Here is a 20,902-nt window from a genome sequence, read left to right as displayed (position 1 = left end):
TCAAAAGGTCTGAAACACTGAAGGTTTGAAACGCTGTTATTTTACCATATGATGGAAAGTGTGAGAGATAATCTTTAACCATTTAAAAAAAGTTTACATTTTGAAAGTCCAGTTGCTGAATAGTTTATTACACAGCCACAATAAAATAAAAATAGGAGCTGTTTGATTATAAGAAAGTAATTATCAGAGAATCTCTGCTGCTCTCCAACATTTTTTAATCTTCAGGTTTTCATTTAACTGTCAGTTTTTTTAAGATGAGTATTGAACCAGCACAAATACTGTTAGTAAGTGATTGGGTTTTTACTTGGTATATTTATGTGGTGCAACTTACAACATTGGATGTACCATTTTCTCTATTCAGTGCTGTTGCAATACTATATTCATTTTCAATATCAATTTGGAGTAGCCTTAGACTTAAGATTTGTATGGCCAAACCAACGCTGTTCCTATTGTGCACAAGACAAAAAAGCCTTTGAATTGTTGTAACTTGGTATCCTTTCATTTTTTCTTCAGGTAATAACACTGTGTAAATCACAAGATTGCTAATTCCAGCTGAAAATCTACAGAAAAGACAGAGAGAAAAACTATTTAATTTCAGCTACACTATGGTGAACACACATCAGAGGACCATCTGAGACAGCAGCTTCATGACTGGGTTAAGAGATGGTCTTTCAGAGTGTTTTGTGTGATACACTTCCAGTATATGGTAAACCTGCGCCCTCTTCTGTTCATACATTGCTATCACTTTCTATATCAGTCCAAACATCCAGTCCTGCACCTACATAAATTGATCTCATTCTTACATTTAATTTTCTTAAGTTTTGGTCAGAGATCTGTTTAAGGAAAGATAGGATAGGGACTAAAATACTTTCTTTCTTTTCAAGACCAGTTTACACTCTGTGTATAACAACACTGCCAACAATTAGTTAAAAGCTGAAATGGATTAAGGTTGTGTCTGTATTTTGGCTTAGAACTCAGGGGTTTTGGAGCATGGCTGAGGTTAAAATTCCCAAAGTATACCTAGTGAGTATTTTATAGGCTGCTTCCAGTATTTTTTGTCTAAACATATTTTAAATGGATTAGAAAAAAAAATAAAAAATTACTTCCCTACCAGTTTTCTGTCATGGTGGAGAATAATTTGAACCTGATGAATGTTAGAAAAATACTTATAATATAACTGAAAAGTAAACTGACTGAATATAAGAAAAGAAAAACAATCTTTATAAATTGTTGGGCACTAGTTTTTCTAAAATCTCTGCTTAGGTCTGTCTCATATCGTATTTGTGTTTGTCATGAGATAAGAACAAGCTTTGAAATCAAAAAGTGCATAATATAATGGACACCAATGAACATCCACTGACACTTTATCCATAGAAGAACCAATATTAATCAGGTGTCTGTTCCGTCAGTCTGATCTCTGAAATGTTTAAGGGAGTGAAATATAATTGTAATTCACATCAGACAACATAGCACTTCTAAACCGATCTTTAGATCAATTAAAACATTGAGTTATTGATACATACACTAGGCTATTATGCACTTTGATGATGCAAGATGTCCTATTTTCATATCTCACTATGCTTTTTGTTTAGAATCAGAACACTTTATTTGTCAAATGTGTGCACAATATGTGTCCAATCCTTACACTTTCCCTGTTTTTGTTTTTTCTCTTATTTATTTTACTGTTGTGACACCTTGGCCTGGGACTACAGATGCAAAGTTGCATTTTGTGCACTGCCCCCTCTCCCAAACAATCTAAAGTGAATCAATAAGGTTGAATTTGTCCTGTAAAATAAGGAGTTACACTTGGAACCTTATGGATAATTCATATAATGTATCAAGTGCAGCACCATCATGTCTGGCTCCAACAGGAGGGTGATAACTCCTTTATATCTATTTATATCATAATACTGCCTTCAATTCTGTATATTTGTATATTGATATAGTGTATTCAAAATGTATTTAGATATCCTTCATTATTGATATGTTTATATTAACTGTTTTGGGTTTATATTCTACTGCTTAAATGTATATCTTTGTTGTATTTCTTATTTTTTCTTATTTTACTGTATTACTTTTGTATTTTTTTAAAACGTCTTATTCATGTGCATGACTTGTGTACATGCTGCTGTGACGAAACATGTCCCAAATTGTGATGAATCCAATGTATCTTATCTTATCATTTTATTGCTTGTTGATATGTAGATATGCACTGACAGGATTGTTTTTTTTATTTCCTTGAACCTGTACAATGACAATACAGGAATTAAATTCAAATCAATTTATAATTTACCGTCAGGCAATTTCAAGGTTAGCTCAGGGGTCCTTTTAGCTGCTACCGTTAGCTCAGCAGCAGTTAGTCAGCCATTGGCTAGCGTGAGCCTGAGCATCCTTCTAGAAAAATACCACTGAAAGTGAAAGACTCACACATTTAACGCTAAATCCGACACAGGAAATCTCTTTGAAGACAAAGAGTATAAAGGTATGGGATTCATGTCATCATCAACACATTGCTGTTTAACCTGTACTTTTTTTTTTTTATAAATAAATCGTCTTTAGTCGAGGCGATTGCAGAAAACGAGTTGTCGCAGCGTCTCGAAATGCTCTTTGTTCTTCACTGTTTTAAACGTTATTTCGACGGCATTTATTTTTGTTCGAAACTACAATAACTATTTTTATGATTTAACTGAAATATTGTTACCTCGGGGTATTATCCGCTTGCTAATGCCCTTTTAACGGCTGCAGCTAGCTTCTCGGCTAACAATGGGACAAGGAGATTAGGACCAGTGTTTGCTTGTTACATTTGATGTAACGGTAGCTAGCTAAACTTCATCTTACACCAGTGAAATGCTAGATTGACTACGAGGCCAACGTTTTCAACGTTAACTAAAATTGCATGACTTAGTGTTGGTTACGTATTGATAGCATACGTTTATAACGATAGCCGGTGTTTCCAAGGGAGCTGTGGTTTTTAACTTTGAATAGAAGGCCGACATTTTAATTTCTGTTAACCTCCTCTGTCTAACTACTCATTCAGTTCAGCGTATTTTCAAATAACTATCTATTTCCAACTAACCATATAACTACTAGTAAAGTGATGCCTTTGGGGGGTATATTCGGTTTTATTCGTTCCTTAACCCAAACCAAAGACGGGGTGAATTGCTGGATCAGATCAGTATCACTTCTCCTGGCCCAGTGTTGTGGGTTTTAGTCAGGCGTCACTGTGCTGATTATAACCATTGAACACATTTGAGATGCTAGTACTTTTTCTTGAGTATTTCCATTTTTAACTACCTTCTACTTCTACCCCACTGCAAATGTAGAGTTAAATCGTTGACTTTTACTCCACTACATCCATTTGACCTTTAACCTTTGGTTACTGTCCAGATTTAGGATTATGATGTGAAATATAATCAACACTTAAATAAGACTTTTGTTACACCTGGAGTAAATCCAACAGCTACAATTCACTATACAGCTTCTTTGAGCACCAGTAAAAGGTGGCAGTTGACCTGGATAGCCCTGTAATGCAGTTTTAGTGATCATGTTTTCCAAAAAGTAAATGTAAGCTGTAAAAGGCACATGTTTCTTAGTATTGACAGAGAAGGCTTTGTGAGTCAATATTATCATAGCTTCTCCCACCACACATAAAGACATGCATAGAAATGTGTTGATCTGAAAATCAGATGATCTTATTCTACCTTGTATCAGTGCAAAAAACAGATTACACATTTAGAAACAACTGATAACATTCCAGTATAAGATAATTGGCTTTTGTTAATTAAAAGCTACTCAAAATCCCCTAGCTATCCCATCTTCTTCAGAAATTGCAGAGTCAGACATGCTTTTGTACAACTATAGTTTTCTCCCCCCTAGTTTCCTAAACACTTGTGCAGGCGCTATTGTCTTTGGTGATAAAGAATGGAGCAGTCCATGACATATGCTAGGGCTGCACGATTTTGGGGGAAAATGTATTTGGGATTTTTTTCTGACAAATATTGCAATTCGATTTGCGATATTTGTTTTTAAGCGACCCAACGGAAGTTTATTGTAAAATGCAGCCATATCTCCAGCTAGGAAGGTCGTATCAACGTGCTCCCGTCTCTAGCACCCCCACAGCCCGAGCTACGAGTGAAAGAACTAAACTTACCTGAAACTTCCGTTGGGTTGCTTTAAAGTCAAGCTTCAGTTTAAGATTCACCCTGTAATAGATGTAAAACATGTGACAGAGCATTACTAACCTGACTCAGATCTAGGAAAGCTCCATTGGAAGCCATTTGGAAAAGGGCAGGCACTTTCAAAAATACTTGGCAGGGGATTGGATCAATCTGTCTATCACCTTCTGTCATGGGCCACTTCCGATTGGTTAACAATGGCTGGTACATGTGGAGCACAGCACTTCTTATTGGTGTAGATGACTGACACACAAGAAGAACAAAAAATGTTTTAAAAATAATTGCAGGCTTTGCGATTTGATAATAGCATCATTTAAAATCGCGATTTCGATTTAAAATCGATTAATCGTTCAGCCCTAACGTATGCACTTAAAAATACACTTCTTCTAAATGACTGAAGTCTCTCCTGTGATCTGGACTGAAAATGTAAAATATTTGAATGCATGTTTTTCTTTCAATAGATGCCTTCAGCGATGGTTGGCAACAATGCTGTCCAGTCTGCCTCTCCAGACCTGGGAAATGGAAGTAATAATGAAGCCATGAAACAGATTCTTGCTGTGATTGACAAGAAGGTTCGCAATATGGAAAAGAAAAAGGTAGATCTACTTCATTAGAAATGAAAATGTGTCATCACATTATTTTTTCTTGTTGAATTCGAAGAAGAATGTGAGATGTGTTTTTTTGAGAATGTGTTGCAGTTGACATCTTCAGGCAGAAATGATTATCTCTTGCTCATTTGGAGAACACAGATTATGATGTTTACTTTAAGTTAAAAAAGGTTGGAGTAGATATGTCAGTGGGTCCTTATAGTTAATTTTGAATGCAATCCATTAATAACAGCAACTTGAGCCATGAATCTAAGCTGAGTCAGAAAATGTATTTAATTTCAGCTTAATATTCTACTAAATACTTTTTTACATTTTTATAATTCAGAGTTAGCTTTTTTTCTGCAGACAGCAGCTGCCAATTATCGGTCAGCGTTCTTGCTTATAATCGTACCTCTTCTGGTTCTTTCTGCCATAACTTGTGTATAAGAAACCATGTCTATTCTGATTATATAACAAATAATAATTACGGTTCTCTCATTCAACTGTGCGAGATATCAATTTCTGTTATGCATATGGATTTATTTCATCTGTCTCTTTTTAACATTTTGTATTTCTCAATATTCCTACAGTCTAAACTGGATGACGTTCAAGCAAGGAAGAGTAAGGGAGAACAACTGAATCAGGATCAGCTGGTAAGCTAAGGCCATGACAGTTTGCATACAGCTTTGTTCATTTACAGTTTGCAAATCCAATGAAAATAAAAAACCTTAAAAAAATAAAAGATTATAAAAGGATACTTGTTGTCAAATGAGAACAGACTGGAAAATGGTGCATCTTTACAAGTTACTGTATCCTGAGAATGATTTTGTTTTAATGATTCCCAAATCTGTATTTTCTTTTATGATGTATCTGAAGGAGGCCTTGGCGAAGTACCAAGAGATCGCCCACAACCTGGAATTTGCTCGAGAGTTGCAGAAAAACTTCATTGCACTGGGACAAGACGTGAGTAATGAGTTGACATTGCTCTTATAACTTCCTGATTTGTTGTTATTATTGTTTTTCATTTTAAAAGTTGAATCTTTGTGTTATTGAACTTTTACTGCTTACAAACGTAGTAGACCCTGTCCCTCTCCTTAGTCCCTTTTTTAAAAGCAAATATTTTTTTTCAGATCATCCTTTTAATATCACATTCACAACATCCGGTTGAAACTGATACTTTACTCCAGGGAAAAGACTCGAAGCTGCTTATCATAATAGCAACATGACTAGAGTTCCTCAAATAAATAAGGCCTTAATTAAGCTTGTTATATTGGAGGTTGTCATTGATTAGCAGTACTTCTTAGACTACGTTTATTTCAGATTCTACATGGCCAAGAATGTACAGGTTATGATTTTTTTTCTTTTTGGGAAAACCACTGAACCCAAATGTATGTGTGTTTTTAGATTCAGAAGGCAGTGAAGAAGACAGCCAGGCGGGAGCAGCTGCAGCGGGAGGAGATGGAACAGCAGCGGCTGAAGACCGTTCTGGAGCTTCAGTTCTTACTGGACCAGTTGGGGGATGAGAGCGTCAGGCAGGACCTCAAACGGCCCGATGCCAGCGGCTCCCCTTTGCTCTCGGCCGCTGACCTCACATCCCTCGATGAGTTTTACAAACTGGTGGGACCTGATAGGAACTATGACATCAGGTAGGAAGGGCTGCTAATATTTAAGTTAGCATAAGTTATATGCAATCCTTGCAGTATCATTGAAGCTGCTTAAAATATGGTCTTAATTATAGTTATCTGCATAGCTGCTTTTTTACCTGCTCAGTGGGTATATATTTTCATACTGTAACAATAGCATACTAACAATGTATATATATTGTCGTGTACCTTGCAGGTTGACTGAACAATATGAAGAGGCCTCAGTACACTTGTTTGAACTGCTTGATGGCCGAGACAAGGCTGTGGCAGGGACCACATGTAAGTATTTTAATGGCTACCTGGACCAGCATCCATTTTTTCCTGTCTTGAACAACTGGTTTCCAGGAATCAAGGAATTAAAGACAAATATATTTTTAAGGATTTTATTCAAACTACAACGTGTTTTACAAGATGCAAACTTGGTTTGATTCTCTGGTCAAAATAGAGACAAAGAATAAAAGAGACAATCATGTGATATATGTCGAGCTGTTATTTAGTTTTTGCTTTTTACTGTTTGTTCCAGACAAGTCACTGAAGGACACTCTGGACAAAGTGCTGCTGAGTGGTTATTTCGACAGAGCACAACCTCATCAGAATGGGAGGTGCGAAGAGGAAGAGGAGCAAGAGGAGCAGACTGTGGTGGATGACTCTAATGCTTTGAAGCAGCCATCCGAACCTGGTAACTAACAGCATACAAGCTTAAACATTTGCAGATATGTGTTATATTTTTTATTATATTCAAACTGTCCTGACTTTTTTTTATAGAAGCAGAATTGGCTACCGAAAAATACACTGAGATAATTCCAGTGGAAACTACAGAGGTGAGATTTCGATATGTGTTGCATAACTAAAGCATAACAAATCCCCCAAAACACAACTATGCAAAGTTTTGTTGTACTGCATTTTACATGTATTTTAAATGTACTTAATTGTTTGCATTTTCTTGTGTTATAGTTTGTCAACAGACAGTTCATTCCAGAAACTACGTACAGTAGTACAGACGATGACCAAGTGGAGAAGTGGGCGGAGGAGGCCCAGGTAATAAAACACTACTGCCTCACCATAGTTAATGCAAACATGCATACGTACTGTGTACTCTAATATGTCTTTCTGTTGAATAGATGGTGAATTCCCTCCAGCACCAGCCCCCTGCCCAGCTGGCTGCAGAACCAACCGATGCTGAGGACCATGGCAGTCCCCCCCCAACTGCTGACCCCGTGGTCAGGAAGCAGGTAGTGCAGGATCTCATGGCCCAACTGCAAGGAACGTACAACTTCATGCAGGTAAACATTTCCAGCATCATATAATGTGTTGTCTTGCCCGGACGTTTTTTTGTTGCAGTCTTCTTCTGCACTACCCTTATATCTGATCCATGACCCAACAGTGCATTTACTCCTTTTGGTTTTCCTAGGAGTCCATTTTGGAGTTTGACGGCCAGGCACTGGACCCAGCCATTGTGGCTGCGCAGCCGATGAAGCCTGCGCAGACTGTTGACATGCAGCAGATGGGCTGCCCTCCTGGTGAGTCACTTCATTTACCTGTGCAGATTTTACAGTAGTGTCCTCGCGGTGTTCTTTCATGTGGATATATTAGTACTAAATGCATAATGTTGGTAACATTTTTCCCTAATGTGCCTCTTTTATTTTCTTCCAAACAGCCCACTCAGAGTCCAGACTTCCTCAAACCAGTGCAGTGTCTGGACCGCAGGAAACCTCACAAGTGAGTAGAGTGGGTGCAAGAGGGAGGCGCTTGTTTATCCGTTTGCCTGAAAGAGTAGTAGGGTGAACAAATAAAAAGTTCCAAACATGATAAGAGTATGGTATGGGTTGTTTTTTGTAATATGCAGGCTGTATTTATAAAAGCGCTACTAAAAGGAGTTAATGTAATGCTCTCCGACGTGTCATGATTTAGTTTATAACAGGTAGATATTGGAATCATTTGAATATAATAAAAAGATAGAAGGGAGTTTCTAAGTTAAAAAATAAATCACACATCCCGTCTTTCCCACTGATCTCTGAAATCCTTGTTTCCTTGCCTTCTGAATCCCCTCCTTGACCCCTCCCCAGGCCTCGATCTGTGTGTCATCTGAACAGTCCCCCTCCCCATGTTCCCTGTCCTCTGCTTTCCCACCTGTCTCCAAACCCACCCACACTGGAGGCATCAATGTCAACGCCGCTCCCTTCCAGTCAGTGCAAGCGGTACGCTTTCTATCTGGGTATAAGTAAACGATCTGACCATGAACATGTTAGGACTTATTCAATACATTCTGTTTGAAACTGTCAGGTTCCATACTTGTTTCTACAAAATCGATGTACAGCCAGTGAATGGCTTTTTTGTAGCAGCGAATTAACAGCAAAATATGTGTGCACCATCTAAATAGGTGACATTTCAACACGTCCCCTAATTTCCCAGACCTAAAAAAAACGTTTGACCTTCAAGTGTTTTATGAAAATGGCAATTTTGATACAGAAACCCTTTCTTTCCATCCTCAGGTATTTAATCTGAATGCACCCATTCCTCCGGCTACTGAAGGCCAAGCAGAGCCTCTGAAGCAGCCCGGTCAGTTCCCTGGGGGCTATGGGCAGGGCTTCAGCGTTCAGTCAGAGAGTGCTGTGGTGCAGCCGGACGTCCCACAGGAGACATTACAGTCAGGTGAGGCATCATCACACGCACATTATTTACTGTCATCTATACAATCAGATGGAAAATGATCACACACTTTGAGGTTTTGTTTCTTTTGAGCATGTATATGCAAACCATAAGATAACAAATAAAGTCTGTCAGAACTGCAAGACAAAATTCCCTTCATGGTTTGATCGGCATGATTGTAGATCTTTCAGAATGCAGAAAGTGATTTTAAAATGCATAACTAACCCCCCGCCATTGCGTCATAGAATTGTTAAATATTTTTCTTTTCTTCTGTCTAGTTGGTGGCTTCCAGCCACAAGAACAGGTCATGCCCTCAGCCGGAGGTCATGAAGAGTCCGCTCCAGGCGCAGGGTTTGGACAGTCGGGACAGTCCTTTTATAACAGCAGGGGTGTGCCCAGGGGGGGGCCCAGGAATGGCCGTGGTATGATCAACGGATACCGAGGATCTTCCAATGGATTTAGAGGTGAAGGCTTCATACTATGTTTCACAGTCACGTTTCCTTAGGATTCCTTCTCATGTCAAAACATTTTGAGGTTCCACAAGTCCGAATGTAAATGCTGTTTTTTGTCTTCAGGGGGATATGAAGGATACCGCGCTCCTTTCTCAAATGCTCCCAGCACCGGTTACAGTCAAACCCAATTTAACGCGCCTCGGGACTATTCCAATAACACCTACCAACGGGTAAGAAGCCCTTTCTTAAGTTAAAGTTTGTGTCCCAAAACCGATCATCTGTTATTCATTTAGTTTTCAAACGAAAAGGCTCTTGTGCGGGGATAGTGATAGCATTTTGCCCAGTAGTATTTTTGCCAAACAATTTTCATTCAACAAATGACAACAAATTACCATCATTGTCTTAAAAATGGTCTTGTATATCCATTTGTGTTTCTTTTAAGGAGGGATATCAGCAAAACTACAAGCGGGGAGCAGCCCAAGGACCCCGAGGCTTGTCTAGAGGAAATGCTACAGCATTGAGATCCTAAAGGATCCTGAGGACCGTCAAGTCGCGCCACGTTTAACATTCAGGATTTTGAATGTGTTCGCCCCAGTTCACTTTTATAACAATGTTTTGTTTCTCATTGGTAATCTTATTTTTTTAACTCTTGGCCTACTTATCAGTCAGCCTGCTTAGGTCAGTCTAGATCCTCTCCATGTTCTAACACAAAATGCTGAACTTCACCACATGTAGGATTATCAGCGAGTCTGTGATATAAAACAACAAATAGATATTCCTGTAAACTTGAAAGATTTCATTAATTTATTTTTTGTACAAAATAAATGCAAAAAATACCCTGCCACTGTCGATCTGATTCCATGACAATGATTTTCTTTGCCCTGTGCTGTCAGCCACTTTTCCTCCTCGATCTCATAAATCTCATTAAGCTTTTTTTTTTTACCCCCGTCACCTCTTTGTACGCTGATTTGGTTGAGACTGTTTCAATAAAGTTGTGTTATATTACCTTCTGTGGAAGTGAACTGCTTTGCTGTTATAAATTAGTTTATTTTTATTCTGTCTGATGTGGTGTTTTCAGTTCACTTGTGCTGGTAATAAAGGTGTTTTTGGCAAGACCATCGCTAACTCCAGTACCACTAGACAGTCTTCTCCCAGAGTGATGAGGTAATTAAAGCTACCATGTGTATATCTGATGCACATTTCATTACTTTTTAATTTCATAAATCTTAGAACAATTTAACTAAGTGAATAATTACTATGCCTGTTCACTTAATTATTCAGCTTTCACTGTATATAAACCGGCAAGTGTATAAAGGATCAAATGTCGTTTAAGATGGATAGAATAGATAGGGATAAGCACACTTTGCTACCAACATATTGAAGCTATTCATTTGAACAGTGACATTGCCTTACATCTTAAATAGTGTATGTGTAGGTTAGCCATACTGAACTGTTTAAAGTTGTACTGCTGGAGTTTCATGAAGTGATTCATCTGTTCACAAACTGAAAGGTCATAGTTTATTATCTAGATTTGAGATGTAAAGTATTAAACAGTAATGCAGTAATGTCTCAAAGGAAGGCTTGGCACACAGAAAACAAATGACACCGCACAAAGAGTAAAAGTTGTATCCCATATCTAGATTGTGGATGAAGTAGCACCGGACCTATTTTCTCACTGGATACAAATAAAGTGGCAATAAGTCAACACTTGTTGCCATGGCCATTCTTCCAGCAAAAAGAAACCACAACACTACATGTACAAAGCAACCTTGATAACGCACCAACTACAAGTACAAACTTATTTGTGAGAGAAATATGACATGCCAAGTTTGTGAAACACAAAGTAATAAACATGTAGTGCCAAACACTATGTTGTGAGCTAAAAACAAATTCAGAAGTTTCCATGATACCATTTTAACCGAAATTACTAGACAAAAAAACAGTGGTAAGATCAGACTCTGTGATAACCGACTCAGAACCGCTTTGTCTTTTTTTATCTTTAAATTTACAGCAAAAATGTAAACGAATCCAGAATGTGGATCCTAAAAATGGTGATAATACACATTGGAGTAAAAGTATACAACTTTAGCAGCCACAGGGCTTTATTAAAACAAATGATAAATGTAATATGTGTTCAATGTGAGATGTTCCTTGCCTATGCTTATTAAAAAACAAACTTCTGATTTCGACACCAAAGTCAGTTGAGTAAACAGCTAACCAGAATCAACATTAAGAAAGTAGCAAAAGTATTGGTATCAGTCTAGTTTCATGAGGAACGTTTGGCGACAGTAGAAGCAATAGATAATGGCGGGAAAGGCATTCTTTTGCTCTTAATGCACTATAGAAAGTCATCAAAATGTCTATTGCAGTCCATTTCTATGTTTGAGTACAGTGGTATACGTTTCACCGCAAGACACTAGGGCTGCTCGATTATGGCAAATCATAATCTCGATTATTTGGGTCAATAATTGTAATTGCGATTATTAAATGCGATTATTCATTGACTTTGAAAACATCCATTTATTAGAGAGAAAAATGTGAACAGTATGTTTTTAACAGTTGATTACCCTGAACTTTAAGTATAATTCAACTGAAAAACCATAAGTAATAATTAAAAAATAATCGTTTTATTACGATTACATTGTTTTGGTAATCGTTGCAAGCCATAATCGTAATCGCGATTAAAATACGATTAATTGAGCAGCCCTCCAAGACACACATGTAAACTAATCTCTTTTTAGAGATGTTTTGGGGTATTTCGATAGTACATTTAAATGACTTTTTACATCTCATTCCCCTCAACAGCTTCACTGCCCATATCCAACAGGTTATCTGAAACCTCTCAGCTTGTAGAGAAGGAAGCATGGCATTGTCAGAGGTTCTGTATCTTGAAAAGCAAACAGCAGGTAAAGAAAGCTCACCAGAATGGTGTTTTTGTAAAATTGTATTACCAAACATTTCTAATGTAATCAAACACTCCTTGAAAATGTAAATATGCACATTTTAGGATGCACAGCCTTGGTTGATCATTTTATCTTTTGTAATCTAAGGATCACAATTATCAAACACCGGTATTATTCAGCTCTCCTCGTGCTGCTCTCCTTCATCTCAGGTTTCCTCCAAACCTAAGAGTCATGCTGGTTAAAGAGGCCTAATACTCGGGAGGAACTGCTCCTCTGCACGCTGAAGTGGAGGTGCTTCAAATAGTCTGATAGTGGTGGTTCAAGTTCTGACAGCATTGTTATGGCACATTATGTAGGCCTTGTGCAGCCTCCTGGTGGCCTGGGGGCAGATCGTGGCGCGCCTGGGGGAGGCCTTGCTGGGCCAGGTTCTGATGGTGTTGTTGTTGTTGTTCATGGTGTTCCTGAAGTGTATTTAGAGGGTCTTGGGGTTCAAAATGATGCCCGGGCTGTTGGGCCTCTGGTTCATGATGCAACTGGTTGTCAACTGCGTGCACCTCTGGGATAGCATTTCCCTCAACTGTAAAAAGAAACAAGGTAAACAGATGTCAGACAGTAAAATCAAACAATGATCAAAGTTAATATTGTGCAGTTTGAACTCACCGTGAACCTCGGGAGGGGGTTCTATTTTTTGTGATTTTAACCGTTCCATATGCTCCACAGCCTGTAACAAAATGGTATTGTTTTATTATATTTGGTGAGTGCAAGCAGTGCTGTAGATGGTCACAGAAACGTAATAGCATAAATAAAAAACAATCATAGCTAAAGGACACACTGATTTTGAAACCAGATTTTTCATATATTTATAGCATCAGATTTGGACACATTCACTGTTAAACAAATATATTGTAGCAAACCTAGCCATTCATGTAACAGCACTCCTTACCTGTTGCAGCTCTATTTTCTGTGCATTCAGCTGCTCCTGCTGCTTCTCCAGGTCGTCTCTTTGTTTCTGGAGGTCGGAAGACTTTTCGCTGAGGTCCTGTTCCTGCTGAACCAGGTGATCCTCAAACTCCCGCATCTCCTCGTCTGTGTAGGCCTGGTTCTGCTCCAGAGTCTGAGGAGCACGGAGTCGACGTGACAATCAATCACTACTCCTACAGTCCTATCCTACATCTATTAACAAAATGGCTTTAAAATTACATTACTCTTAAATCATGTCGACATGATAAATATACGTGTCTCACCTCCCAGCTGTCTGGCTCCAAGAACTCTTTCTTCTTCGTAGCAACCAGGAACTCGTCTAAAGAGACCAGCCTGTCGTTGTTAGAATCCACCTATGTATAAGCAAGACAGGAGCAAACATGAATCACATATGCTTTAATTTATTGACAGAAAAGGATATATTACAATTAAAATTACAGCCTAGCAGTTGCATGCCTTTTGCAACCAGTAGAGTTTTCATTATTTCTATCCAAAGTGACATCACTATTATTACCAGCTGCAGCGCTTGTATTGTTCTTGCCCTATGAGTCTGTGTCTTTATAGTAAAATATTATCTTTGAGACATCTACTGTTGCAGTAACTACTACAGAAGTGGTTTGGAAATTAATGTTTCAGGATAACTTTCAGTTTCATTGTATAGGACATTTGTGTAATATTGTCATAATTAGCAAATACATGTTTAAGTTATGGCCAACACAACATTTGAACAATAATTCTCCAAGCAGTCCTGAGATATCGTGTTTAAAACCCTTGACCACCAAACTCTTATCAGTTCATCCTTGAGTAATGCTTTCCCGAAAGATTGCATTCACAAAGATGGTACTGATGTGAGGTCACATGGTTGACTGTTGACCTTTGACCCACAAAATCGAATCCGTTCATCCTTGGATCTGCTGGGACTTTTCTGCCACATTTGAAGAAAATCCTTGAGTGACACATGCATAAAACCATCTTGTGTATATATGTACTGGGTGCGACTTACTGTACCTCATTCATAACATGCTCTCTCATACGTAGCCTCTCTTCCTCCATCTCCACCATATCATCCTCTTCGTTGGTGGGGTCATAGATTTTTTCCAGCTAAAATAAAAGACCAACAGTAAGTGTAAAGTCCATTGACTGAAACATAGCATATATTTAGAGGCCTTTACCTCTTTAGTAAACAAGGCCTCCAGCTCCTGCTCATCAAAATAGCCATCTCCATTGCTATCTGCATTATAACAACATTGAGAAAAAAGAATATAAGAATGAAAATACCATCATCTGCTACACAACATATCATGATTAATATTATTATACAATACATGTGATGGAGAGTAATGGACATCATCCCTTCATTCTTTACAAGCTGCAGGTTGGTTAAGGTCTTACCATGCAGGTTGAAAAAGGTCTTAGGGTCAAAGTCTTCAGGGTCCAGGCCATCAGCTTCCTCCCACACCTCTTTCAGTTGATTCTGACTACCCTGCACAACATAGAAACATCCGTTTCAATGACAGATGGAAAAATAACAACACATTTAAACTAGGGCTGTCAGTCGATTAAAATATTTACTCGCATGATTGTCCATAGTTAAATCGCAAACTAATCGCACATTTTTTATCTGTTCTAAATGTTCCTTAGAGGGATACTTTTCAAGTTTTTAATACTCTTATCAACATCTGAGTGGACAAAAATGCTTTATGCAAAAGTTTGTTTATTATCATTTGATCAATGACAAATATTCTCATGAATATTAAACCTAACAACCTCTGAACATTACAAATATCCGCCTCAATTCAACCTGGAACCTCTCTCATACAATACTGTGTGTGTGTGTGTGTGTGTGTGTGTGTGTGTGTGTGTGTGTGTGTGTGTGTGTGTGTGTGTGTGTGTGTGTGTGTGTGTGTGTGTGTGTGTGTGTGTGTGTGTGTGTGTGTGTGTGTGTGTGTGTGTGTGTGTGTGTGTGTGTGTGTGTGTGTGTGTGTGTGTGTGTGCTGAGTGTGTGTGTGTGTGAGTGTGTGGAGACACTGTGATGGATCGTTGGAGCTATGTACTCAAGGCATATGCTCGAACGGGAGCTGCCTGGACGCTGTAATCATGTTGCGCGCACTATCCGTGCTGAGTGTGCTGACTTTTCGTACAGCAGACAGTGGGACATAGCCAGACAGTATGTCCCACTGTCCTCTGTTTTCATTGAAACAGCTCCTTATATTCGTTAGCGCAGCTAGCTAGCACCAGATGCTAACAACAACAATACACGTAAGGTCTCTCTCTCGCTCGCGCCACACATACACACACCCTCCGTTCCTCCCGATGGCCAGTTGGTGCCTGCCGGTGAGCGTGGAAGTGTGGTCTGCCGCAAGCGGACGGCAGGAGCGGGGCTGTCAGCATCAGCTTGTAGATGGTATTTTAAACTCAATGCGCTCTGAAACTACGGGGCGGCCGAGGACAAAAATACACATGCGTTAATCGCGTTAAAATAATTAGTGGCGTTAATTTTTAACTTGACAGCCCTAATTTAAACATTTAATAGATAGCCCACATGGTAGGACTAAAAAAACATGTACAGTTTCAGAAACAGAACATAAAATGGAACAAAGAAAGAGATTCCCTTAATCGGCTGAAACAAAAAAGTGTGTGTTGTCACGTGTGTGTGCACCTGAGACAGACTCACCGGGTGATTGACTTTAGGGTGGTCGGCGTGCTTTTTCCTCAGCTCGTCATAGTGCTCCTCCTCTTTCTTTCTCTCGTCATCGTCCAGTGTCTTCAGGTGTTCCCGTCTGTCGTGGTCTTTCGTCATCTCATACTGCTTGAACTCCTCGTGTCTGTCTTTGTCAAAGTTCTCCAGATCATTTGTTGCCTTGATACATAAGGGGGAAATTGGGTTTGAAATAACGCTTTTTTTCAAATGAAGTAAATAGCATGCAATGTCCTTATTAACAGTTTTTAGGGAATCCATTTTTCTTTTTTTTAGCCCACCTAGAAACTCAACTAAGCTTATTTATATTTGAAGCGGCTTGCCTTCAGTATATATATATATAGTGCTGTTTAATGATATTCCTCTCAGGTTCCATTTATTCATTGGATCAGTTTTCTTTTCAGTGTCATTTGGGAATGAACATCCCCTTGTCTTCAAGGTGCTGTTCATTCCCAAATGACAAATGGAATTGTCTTGGAATTGGCATAAACTTTTCTACTTTCTTAAAAAAAAGTTTCTTGACCATTAATGCTAATATGAAGACCAGTTCATGAGACAATAGCTGCAGAGCTTACGTAAGGATACATAAAGACAGTGCTGTTCGCTAAACTCGACAAATTACTTTACTAAAGTCATTGGCAGTTATCATAAGCGGTAAGTGTTTACATATCCCTATTCCAAGATGTTATGGCATAAAGTAGCATCAGATTTACCGATTTGATGAGCCGATCCAGGTCATCCACTTCAAACGTATGAGGGTTGTTGTGGTTCAGGTACTCAAACTGTTTCAGCAGAGCCTGGTGGTCCACTGCTATGTCTATTCAGGGAGTAATCAATGACAGAAATTAAAAACAACGATAGTTAAATCATAGAATTCTCTTTTTATTTACATGTAATTTAATATCAAAGCTGTAGCATTTAAATAAAAGTAAAATATACATTGTGTTGCACAACATACCGTTCCCTCCTTCAAGGTCTTGCTTTGCCTTAATCAGAGTTCGGAGTCGGTTTACTTCCTGCCTCTTCAACTCATCCAGTTTGGTTCTTACGTGATGGCTGACAAAGTCCAGCTCTTTGGCCAGTTTACCTTGCTGTATACATGAATTAATTTGTGTTAGATGGAGATGGTTACATCTTGGGGTTGAAGTAGTACATATAATAAATAGATTTATCAAATATTTCAATAAAATGGTTATATACAGATTTTGTAATATTGCATTTTTTTTGACAAACTTCTGATATTGAGCTATATACATTTCACTTGACTTTGAACATAAAGAATGGTGCCAAAGTTATAAAAAAAAACTGAAGAAAAGTTATTGGTAATTTAACACAAACCATGCTGAAAGGACTAAACAAAAGAATGGCGGGATACCTTGATGTCTTCCATGTCTGTGTTGTGGAGCTTTTCCCGGAAATGCTGATCTTTCTCTAGAAAATCGATGACTTCCCTGAGGTAGCGGTCATAGTGGAGTCCAGTGTCCTATCAAATGTAACAAATCAAATGTCACCAAAATATTTCGCATATCACAGATAACAGACTAAGCAATACTACAATGATAATGACCTTTAGTTTATTATTAGCACATAGTTGAGAGATCTGTTATACTGAAGACTGTAAGTGAGTGACAGAATATTTTCTTTCAGGGAATATGTGTCTGCTTAACATCATAACAGATCCTCTGTCCAGATGTTTTATGTAGAGATGACAGGTTATTACATATACATTTCTATAAACTGTATAACGGCCTTTAGCAAATTGCCATACATTGCAGCTGTTCGGTAGTTCTAGACCACTTACTTATTCCTCACTAAAAGGTTGCATTTGTGATGTTGTATGCACTCTCACCTCAGACAGACTCTACATGGTATTTGTTTAAGCTCTTTTAAGTGAGTATATACATATTTATCATGGACAAAATGTATCCTAAGGCAGACATTAGAGACTCCAATCTGTGCGCTCATGAAGCTACAACATCTGGAGCTTTTGTATTGCTGATGAAATTAAATTGTGTAATTATGAGTTTTGAATGGAGTATCTGACTGGGGTAATATAATGTGAGTGCAACAAGACATACGGCCATAACTCTTTAAATTATTCCGAGTGCTATTACCCAGTGCTCTCTCTCTTGTTTACTGCCTATAAAGCAGCTGATAGCAGTGACATAATTGTATAGCATTAGGGTAGAGGGCACTCATTCAATTATCAACACTAGATCAAAAGTTGGGCATGGTAATAGACAGAATAATTGTTTGCTATTCTATTATTGCTAACAATGTGCAATTGGAGACCCATTTTAGGGATACAAACAACGTCTGTAACACAGGATAAGTGGAATGATGCTGTGCATCGTGATGTGTATAAATCTTGAGTCGTCTTACCACGCTAGCTGCTGGAGGCTCTTCTGGTTCTTTTTTCTCTGGTACGTGGACTTTTGTTTTATCCATACTGATGGGCACTGCCTCTAAACACAGCACCTGGACCAGCAGCAAGACCCAGCCGGTGAGAAGGGCCCGGCTCAAACACATCTGGAAATGAGGAAAATTCAGGTCAGACCATTTATATATAAAACAATACTATTTAAGTTAAACAGTGTATGCAAAATCACATGCTACACGGCCCTGGTTTAACGAGGTTCGTTTTGAGGCCAGCTTCCTCATTTCACTTATTGAAGGCACTTGCACATTATTGGCTAGCTACTTACATCCTGATCCTGAGGAAGCTGCTGGTGTTAGCATTAGCACTGCCACTGACATATTTTGGCTAATGAGAATCAATCACCTAAACTATAGATGTATGCTGTTAGTCTGAGTAGCGCAGCCAACGTTACTGTTGATCACACCAATGCCTGAATTATGAACCCATATACTTATATGCGTCACTTGCATACCTTATTATGAATCCTGGATCTCATCTGCTCTGCTTTCCTGGCGTTGCTTCCTCTCAGCTGTTGTTGTGTCGGCAGCTAGCTGCTAGTCAGCTAGGTAGCAAGTTCGGTTGTGTGCTTGGTAGCATTAACCGCAGTGGTCAGTTTAGCTGTCAGTCAAATCGGTCTAGCAAGTTGCGTTGCATTGAGTTTTACGTGGCGACATGACGACGGAGCAGGTGGGCGGGTCTTTTAGCAACTATCTGATATATTCAAGGTCAGTAATTTAGTAAACATACACATGATGCGGTGATGTGATGCTGAATGATCTTTCAGCTCTTTCTCGGTGCACAGTTTTATACAAAAGAATGCATCACACTTAGTGATGTATCAAGTCTTTATCCGAGTGTAATACACATCTGTATCAAATCAAGTACACATCAAATGTTCTAATATTTCACTGCAATGGAAAGAGTCAGATAACTACCTAATGTTAAAATAATAATACATTTGATTATTTCTATAGCACCTTTCTTAGAAGAAAGTAGTAAATCCACACCACTGTATAATAAACACCCCAGTATCCTACAATTATCTCCAAATTGCACATGTTTTGTTTGTTTAAAAAACAAATCTTTAATCAACTCATTAAGCAGCAGTCTGTGATTAATGGGTCAAGATGCACCTCTCACCCAGCCTTGCTCGCTGTGGAGATCTTACATGGAGTGTGATGGCTGTACTCATAGATGGTTGCACTCCTCTTGGTGCACTCTGAAGTCTGCACAGGCGGACGAAACCATTGCTTCTTAAAGCTCTTTAAAATCACTCAAATAAATTGTAAATCATCTTAAAAATGTCGATATTTTTCTATTTGATGCATTATATACAAATACCAAGACCCAGTTATCCATTAGTATTGCGTCTTGGTTGTAATCTGTAATCAGTTTTTTTCACCTTTGAAACTCAATTTAGCATCCATGTGCATAATCAAAAGATTAAACAGCTGAAGTTGTAAAACACTTGATAAAATGAGCGTTATCTGTGCATCAGTTTACCCTTTAAAAATGAATGGATTTGATCAGCCCAGCATTACATTTATTTGCAGACTAGAGTTTATATTGTATGTATATTCAATTTGATTCCAAATAAAAAAAACATACTTGTATGCAAACACAAAGTTAATCTCCCATCTATCCAACAGAGGGTGCTATTGTGCTGTCTGTTCACAGTAATGTAGAACTGGAAGTCCATGCCATTTGAACATAGCATTTGAACTATAGTCAACTATTAAGAGAGCCACAGGAAAACAATGAGTGGACAATTAAAACCAACTTGTCCCTGTATGCTCCTGCACCTGCAGAAGTTGTTACATTTATTGAGTTTTATTGCAAACATAAATTAGAAAACCTTTAAACTGTGTTCGGGGAGGCGTGTGGCGCAGTGGAGTGCGTTGGTATTCGGATCAGGGGAGCACAGGTTCAAACCCCACTGCAAACCCCACTGCAGTCAGCATGTCGTTGTGTCCCTGGGCTAGACAATTCACCCCAAATTGCTCCTGTGGGGATTGCCCACAGTATTGAGTATGTAAGTCGCTTCGGATAAAAGCGTCTAACATGTCATGTAATGTTCAAATCTTTATTTTAGATTACCCTCTTTCTTCTTTCAACAGCTAGGACCATCTTAGATAAAGGCCATTACTATATTGCACAGGAGATTCAAAAACATTTGCTTTCTGATGGAACTTTGGGTGCTAGAATAAAACCTCTAAAACACTATTTATGAGCCTTGGCTGGTCAAACAAGACAATGAATAAATGTTTTATCTGGAGCTGTTGGCTTATTACTAAAAAATAATATCCATGCCCTGTAGATGTCAGTGTATTAGTTTGAGCTGGGTGGCAATTTATCATTGTCTACCATCATAAGAAGTGGAAGGAATTTGGGGAAG

The 20,902-nt window shown here is 38.6% G+C and overlaps 2 protein-coding genes across 3 annotated transcripts; one reads left to right on the top strand and one right to left on the bottom strand.

The window, feature by feature from the left end:
* Positions 1 to 2,329: 2,329 nt before the first annotated feature.
* caprin1a (cell cycle associated protein 1a) lies at positions 2,330 to 10,511 on the top strand. Of its 2 annotated transcripts, XM_079662813.1 has the most exons (17): positions 2,330 to 2,482; positions 4,637 to 4,771; positions 5,353 to 5,415; positions 5,639 to 5,725; positions 6,167 to 6,408; positions 6,602 to 6,684; positions 6,929 to 7,084; positions 7,171 to 7,226; positions 7,360 to 7,443; positions 7,527 to 7,688; positions 7,817 to 7,925; positions 8,063 to 8,124; positions 8,472 to 8,603; positions 8,898 to 9,057; positions 9,333 to 9,518; positions 9,630 to 9,736; positions 9,949 to 10,511. In XM_079662813.1, exons 2-17 carry the CDS (start codon positions 4,637 to 4,639, stop codon positions 10,033 to 10,035), a joined length of 1,911 nt encoding a protein of 636 aa, XP_079518939.1. In that variant the 5' UTR covers positions 2,330 to 2,482; the 3' UTR covers positions 10,036 to 10,511. The 2 variants fall into 2 exon arrangements, with proteins under 2 accessions (XP_079518939.1, XP_079518940.1); XM_079662814.1 differs by lacking the exon at positions 8,472 to 8,603.
* Positions 10,512 to 11,010: 499 nt separating this feature from the next.
* nucb2a (nucleobindin 2a) lies at positions 11,011 to 19,120 on the bottom strand. The gene is made up of 13 exons (XM_079662815.1): positions 18,980 to 19,120; positions 18,471 to 18,617; positions 17,464 to 17,571; positions 17,047 to 17,179; positions 16,802 to 16,905; positions 16,065 to 16,250; positions 14,783 to 14,873; positions 14,563 to 14,621; positions 14,399 to 14,491; positions 13,654 to 13,743; positions 13,353 to 13,523; positions 13,070 to 13,130; positions 11,011 to 12,986 (listed from the first exon to the last, which is right to left on the bottom strand). Exons 1-13 carry the CDS (start codon positions 19,001 to 19,003, stop codon positions 12,748 to 12,750), a joined length of 1,506 nt encoding a protein of 501 aa, XP_079518941.1. The 5' UTR covers positions 19,004 to 19,120; the 3' UTR covers positions 11,011 to 12,747.
* Positions 19,121 to 20,902: the final 1,782 nt, after the last annotated feature.

The sequence above is a fragment of the Notothenia rossii genome, assembly GCF_949606895.1.
Source record: "Notothenia rossii genome assembly, chromosome: 2".
NCBI lineage: Eukaryota > Metazoa > Chordata > Actinopteri > Perciformes > Nototheniidae > Notothenia > Notothenia rossii.
Note: the sequence above shows the minus strand (reverse complement) of the source record. Positions and strands in the feature narration are given on the sequence as shown.

What these genes read in the sequence shown, in the direction of transcription:
- caprin1a (XM_079662813.1), top strand. Translation starts at nt 4,637, where the DNA reads ATGCCTTCAGCGATGGTTGGCAACAATGCTGTCCAGTCTGCCTCTCCA. An exon ending in TTCCAGTGGAAACTACAGAG is followed by an intron (nt 7,227 to 7,359) that starts GTGAGATTTCGA and finishes CTTGTGTTATAG; the next exon opens with TTTGTCAACAGACAGTTCAT. An exon ending in CCAATAACACCTACCAACGG is followed by an intron (nt 9,737 to 9,948) that starts GTAAGAAGCCCT and finishes GTTTCTTTTAAG; the next exon opens with GAGGGATATCAGCAAAACTA.
- nucb2a (XM_079662815.1), bottom strand. Translation starts at nt 19,003, where the DNA reads ATGAGATCCAGGATTCATAATAAG. An exon ending in GATCCAGGATTCATAATAAG is followed by an intron (nt 18,618 to 18,979) that starts GTATGCAAGTGA and finishes CCTCATTTCCAG; the next exon opens with ATGTGTTTGAGCCGGGCCCT. An exon ending in ACCCTAAAGTCAATCACCCG is followed by an intron (nt 14,874 to 16,064) that starts GTGAGTCTGTCT and finishes TATGTTGTGCAG; the next exon opens with GGTAGTCAGAATCAACTGAA.